Here is a 6,000-nt window from a genome sequence, read left to right as displayed (position 1 = left end):
CTTGGTTGGTTGGCCGGGTCACCGGACACATTTTTTAAACTAGATACCCCAATCATGATTGTGGCCAAGTTTGGTTAAATTTGGCCCAGTAGTTTCAGAGGAGAAGATTTTTGTAAAAGTTAACACAGGACGACGACGAGGACGACGACGGACGACGGACGCCAAGTGATGAGAATTGCTCACTTGGCCTTTCGGCCAGGTGAGCTAAAAAATGATTGTTTCATTCTTAGGTAATAAAATGTAGGACATCTAAATATGGATTGTTTCATCTTTGGTAAATAGATATTATATGTAATGTAAAGAAGTTCACTATAAAGATAACATTGAGCAAATATCCCATTATTTAATTTGATCTTTAAGGGAGATCAAAATCAGGGAGGGGTGTGTGAAAATAAAACCTTGTGAGGAGGACACACAGCGGATTCAGTCCTAGAAATTATGAACTTGAAACTTGGAGAAAATAATCACTTTATAGAAATGATTTATCCTGATAATATGAGAAAACTGTGAATCATAACTTGGCTTGACGGTTGGATTGTTTATATCCCCACAGCCTCATCCTGCTGATACCACCATCTGGTGCCATTGAAAGTCGAACATGGGAGATAACTCCACAATTATTTAAATCTTTTCCTGAGAAAAACTGTCTATGGTGAGCTTTCAGTTTTTTTGGTGCCAATAAAGTTTTCCATGGTGGACTGTTAAAAATTTGTCTTATTTCATTTTCCTTGTCGTCATTTACATAACATGCTGAAATAATAAAAAAATAAATAATTATCAACTTTCTGTCCAGACTTAAAACGTTACATATTCTAAAAGTTTGCTGGATGACTGTTAAAACACCCAGTTGGAACAAAACAAAATTTTGACCAGAACATTGTAGTGGAATATAAATGTAAAGTCTGCGTTCTACTAGTTATACAATGTACATGCTTAATCTGAATTTTTATGTGCTAGTTCACAAGGTGACATAGAAAACATGTGTCCATTGCAAGACATTATTTGGACTTTAAGCCAAATAGTCTTTGTTTTTATTCCTAAATGCCATATGCTCAGTGGAGAAACAGCAAATACCAATTTTCAAGTCCTTTGTTTGAGTCAATCAAACCCTGTCTGCACTCAAGGCAAGCACACAACCAAAGACCTGTAAATTGTTAGTCATCAATACTGTTTTATAACTATTACAGAGATAATTTATAAACTCATTTTGAAAATTCTAGTTCTCCAATAAAAAGTGATTTGTATGGATACTGATATTTTTACACTTTGACATAAGGCTATTTCTTTAGTCACAAATACAATTACATGATATACACCTTCGTAAAATGAAGACCTGATTTGTTAACTTATATTGTTTCAATATTAAAAACTTGCAAAGCATTTCTTTTGGATGAGCCTATGATAAATATGAACTAACTACCTTCAATAGTGCAGGAGTCTGGATAATTTCCTTTAAAGTGGTTTGTGTCAATTTCAATCTGAAAAGAAATATCAAAGGGTCTTTATCTAATACATGTACATTGAAATACAAATCATATACATGTATTGTGAAACACATCCATCTAAAAGATCACAGGTGCACCACCTGTGGCCGAATGGTTTAAGTAGTCGAACTACTGTTTTTACTAGCCTGTCAACACTGATGTTGTTAGTTCATATCCCACACATGGCAGGTGCACTTGACTTCAATCTTAATTGATTAGGATTGTCAGTTTTCCTCACACAAAGTCTCTCCAGGCATCCTTGCTTCCTCCATCAATAAAAACAATGGCCACAAAATAGCACAATTGTGTTGAAAGTGGCATTAAACACCAATTAATTAATAGAAGACAACAGAGAAGTAATGGATTTCCTGCTCTCAACAGCTATGTTTTAACACCCAATCCACCATAAAACCATGTATTGAGTGACACGTGGGGGGTCTTCAAATCTTCATAAAACTTGGTGAATATAAACACCAAAGTAGTACAAGACTTCACACAAAATATTTCCCCTGGACCTTATCACTGGAACGAGTAATGCAGTATTCTATACAGGGAACAAGTTTTTTGGCTCCGAAAAATTAATTTCTTCAATTTTGTGACAACATTGAGATGAAAAAAAAAGCAACAAAGTATAAGTCTTACCATTTAAACTTTTATTGACAGTAAGTTTGATGGTAAAATAATCATTTTACACAATTATAATCAAAATCAAATTTTAAAGTTTTGCCTGGCAAAGTGAGATAATTATATTAAACTTTCCCGTATTTTTTTCTCTCGAAAATTACACATTTTAAAACAGATACAAAATCTCATCTACCACTCACAAAATACAAATCTTGTCAATTTGAAAAACGTAATTTGAAACATTGAATGTTTTGTACTGTTAGAAATATGTTAACTCATACTTAAAATTGGATAAATATTTTACCCTTTATAATTGGCATCTTTATTATGCAAATTTTAGCTACTGGTACTTGACATATAAGTTATGTTACGAGGATTGCACTGATTTCATCTCACTGGACAATTCTTGTCAAAGCTTTGTGTTAAAAGATAAACTCTTACATTTAAATTATTAATAACATATGTATCTTTATTGGGAGATCTCTGAATATAAGAATTAAAAGCTGTCATTTTGAATATTTATACAAAATAAAAGCAAGTAATGATAAAATTTTAAACAGGAAGAACTTCTGAACTGCATGCAAAATATAAAGTTCACTTGCTTTCATTTCATAAAAATTTTAAGAAAAAAAGAGCCATTCTCTGCAAGGACCAAAATTAGTGTTTACACCTATGTCACAATTTTTTTATAATTCTCTGTACACAAACTACATAACATATATACTTTACAACAGAAACTTTAGAAATTGGATTCAGGCTTTATTACTATGGAAATGGAGTCCGTTTTGATTCTGGGCTTTTTTCAATGAAAATTCTAAAATTTACTCTGTTAAACTTTTGTGTTGATAATGGTAAACAATGCCCCCTCTCATACATTTGTTGAACACATGATATTCAAATCCTTTGATAATACTTCACAAGTTTTTAAAAAATATTAAATACTATTTATTCATTGTGACTTATGAATATAAATGTTCACACTCTCTCTAACTGACCTTTGTGATTACTCCAGGATGTCCCAGTCTAAACATACTCCAATCCTGACCTAAAAGTAGCAAATTGACAAAGATAATTAGTCATATACTTCTGATATTGAGAATGGAAATAAGAATATATGGATTTTGCTCATTGTTGAAGGTTGATAGTTATAAAATTTCTGTGTCATCTGGTCTCTTTGGTAGAGCTGTCTCATTTTTAACATGGACTGTTTACAGATCTCTTGTATTTTAACTACCGGGGTACCTCAATTTTTACTAGTAATGTAAGATTCACAGACAACAACTTATCAAATGATGATAGAAAACCAGTAGAGGGTTCAGGGTAACTGCTGTTTCAGTTTAGAGGTTGAAAAAAATTTGTAAGGGTTCCACGGAACCCAGTGTCTCGCCTACTTTTGCTGTTAATCACAGATTTAACAAAAATGAGGAAAAACATCAATAAAAATTTCCCTCTCGATACTGTCTTTTGATTGAAAAAAGCTTCCAAGTTTTGTAAAAAAATCCAGGATAGTTATGAATCTAATAAATGTTTTATAAACTTTAACTGCAGCCTGTATGTAATGTTAACTGGAAGAAAAAGTCCATTTATAAGTAAAATACGAAAAAAGTATTTTTTTTTTTACAAAATTTACTTCTGAATAATATCTTATGATCAGAAACAAGCTTTTGTCTAAGTTTGGTAGAAATCCAGGATAGTTTAAGAACATTATAAAAATTTTAAAAATTTTAACCACAGAGTGAATGTTTTGTTTCTGGCAAAAAAACTAAGTCCATTTATAAGTAAAATACGGACTAGTGGAAATTTATTTTTACAAAATTTTCTTCTTGCTACTATCTTATGATCATAAACAAGCTTCTGTCCAAGTTTGGTACAAATCAAGGATAGTTTATGAAAGTTATTAAAATTTTAAAAAACTTTGACCACACAGTGAATGTAATGTTTCCTCGCAGAAAAACTAAGTCCATTTATAAGTAAAATACAGAAAAGTGGAAATTTATTTTTACAAAATTTTCTTCTTGATACTATCTTATGATCATAAACAAGCTTCTATCTAAGTTTTGTACAAATCAAGGATAGTTTATGAAAGTTATTAAAATTTTAAAAACTTTAACCACAGAGTGAATGTAATGTTTCCTCGCAGAAAAACTAAGTCCATTTATAAGTAAAATATGGAAAAAATGGAATTTTACTTTTACAAAATTTACTTCTGGATACTTTCTTATGATCATAAACAAGCTTCTGTCCAAGTTTGGTAGAAATTCAGTATAGTTTAAGAAAGTTATTAAAATTTCAAAAACTTTAACCACAGAGTGAATATTTGTGGCCGCCGCCGCCGCCGACGGAATGTAGGATCTCTTAGTCTCGCTTTTTCGACTAAAGTCGAAGGCTCCACAAAAATGTATCCTGTAACATTTCTCTATGCATCTAGTTTCTATAAAGGTCAATTAAGTAAAACGGATTGGACCCCCACTCTGATTACAAGCTACTGCACATATAAGTTCATATTTTAATGAAGTCAATATTGTAATGATTTCTGACTTTATCATGTTACTTTTGTGTGAAAAAAAGAAACATACATGGCTAAACTGACTATCTCAGAACTTTTAGTATTGTATTATGTACAAACCTGGGACCTGAAGAATGCCCTGAGAATCAGCCTCTAATATTGCTGGTCTCCCTGGCTGTAATAAACAAAACCAAAAATCAAATGCAGCTAACAAACAATTATAATCTACACCCATTGAACAATTTTACAAGAAATCAAACTAGAACAACTACTTGTTAGTTATGAACATTTCAGTATCTTTATAATCAATTAAGCTGTTATATTTTTTTGTGAAAAGAGTATTTATAACCAATTTCATTCTATTCACTTTTATAAGTAACACAATTATTTCTTTGAAAATGAGTTATTACAAAATAGTGCATGTAAATATACCAAGTTAGTTATTCAATTCATTCTGTAGTTTTGTCTTATTCAGGGCTACAAATATATATGCAGGTTCAGTTTTTGATTTGATAAAATTTCCTAAGAGCAAATTGTTTAAAATATCTTACAGATAACTTATCCAAAATTAGGAATAACATGATCAAAGTCATTTTAAAAGGAGTGTATTACCAGATATTTGTAAAAAAATACTGAAAAGTGGAGGGAGGCAAATTTAAGATGATTCCACAGATGATGCCCCTGCTTACTACTTATGTGAAGGTATACTTAAGTCAGAGTGCAAAACAAATCAGCAATTTTTCAATTTGTAAAGGCACATGATGCCCCCCCCCCCCCAAATTCAAACTTGATCTTGTGGTAATAAGCATTGTGTATAAGTTTCATAATATTTGGTTGAGGCAAACAAAAGTTAGAGAACAAAAACTTATTTTGGGACATACATACTTATATACATACAGACTTAATGCCCCTCTGCTAGCCTATGACGAGGGCATAAAAATAATATTTTCCAATCAAAGGGTGACTAACACTTTCTACACCTCCCCATGGAATGCATCACTAATAGCAATGCATTTCTGGGTGCCTAAAATTAAGCTTACTGCTCTTTCTATAATACATTTTAAGATAACGAAGAAAAAAAAATTGCCATATGAACCATTTCAAATACAGGAAAAAATTAAGTATTCTGTCATCAAAACTGTTGTAAAAATATAAATTATCCCACCTTTCTAGCAGTTTCCCATCCATCAGCCATGGTTTCTGCTCTCCCTGGTTGTATAAGATTTCTAGCATGACCAAAATGAACATCGCTATAGCCAACACAGATCCCACCATTTTCCATAGCAGCTAAGTCTACCATCTACAAAAGACATTTTCATGTAAGTAATTATCCTTTAACTGACATCTACAGATCAAATAAAGGTAGCCAATCTGAACTTTTAATTG

The 6,000-nt window shown here is 31.7% G+C and overlaps 1 protein-coding gene across 2 annotated transcripts in view; it reads right to left on the bottom strand.

Annotated features, from left to right (window-relative positions):
- Positions 1-449: 449 nt before the first annotated feature.
- LOC139520706 (allantoicase-like) overlaps positions 450-6,000 on the bottom strand; it is a 36,933-nt gene continuing 31,382 nt past the window's right edge. For both annotated transcript variants that reach the window (XM_071313588.1, XM_071313587.1), the window contains exons 9-13: positions 5,780-5,914; positions 4,735-4,789; positions 3,104-3,153; positions 1,421-1,478; positions 450-750 (exon numbers count right to left, since the gene is read on the bottom strand). In XM_071313588.1, the coding sequence (XP_071169689.1) occupies positions 512-750; positions 1,421-1,478; positions 3,104-3,153; positions 4,735-4,789; positions 5,780-5,914 (537 nt within the window). In that variant the 3' untranslated portion in view covers positions 450-511. The remainder of the gene's footprint in view (positions 751-1,420; positions 1,479-3,103; positions 3,154-4,734; positions 4,790-5,779; positions 5,915-6,000) is intronic.

This window comes from Mytilus edulis, chromosome 4 (genome assembly GCF_963676685.1).
Source record: "Mytilus edulis chromosome 4, xbMytEdul2.2, whole genome shotgun sequence".
NCBI lineage: Eukaryota > Metazoa > Mollusca > Bivalvia > Mytilida > Mytilidae > Mytilus > Mytilus edulis.
This window is presented reverse-complemented; position numbering and strand designations above follow the sequence as displayed.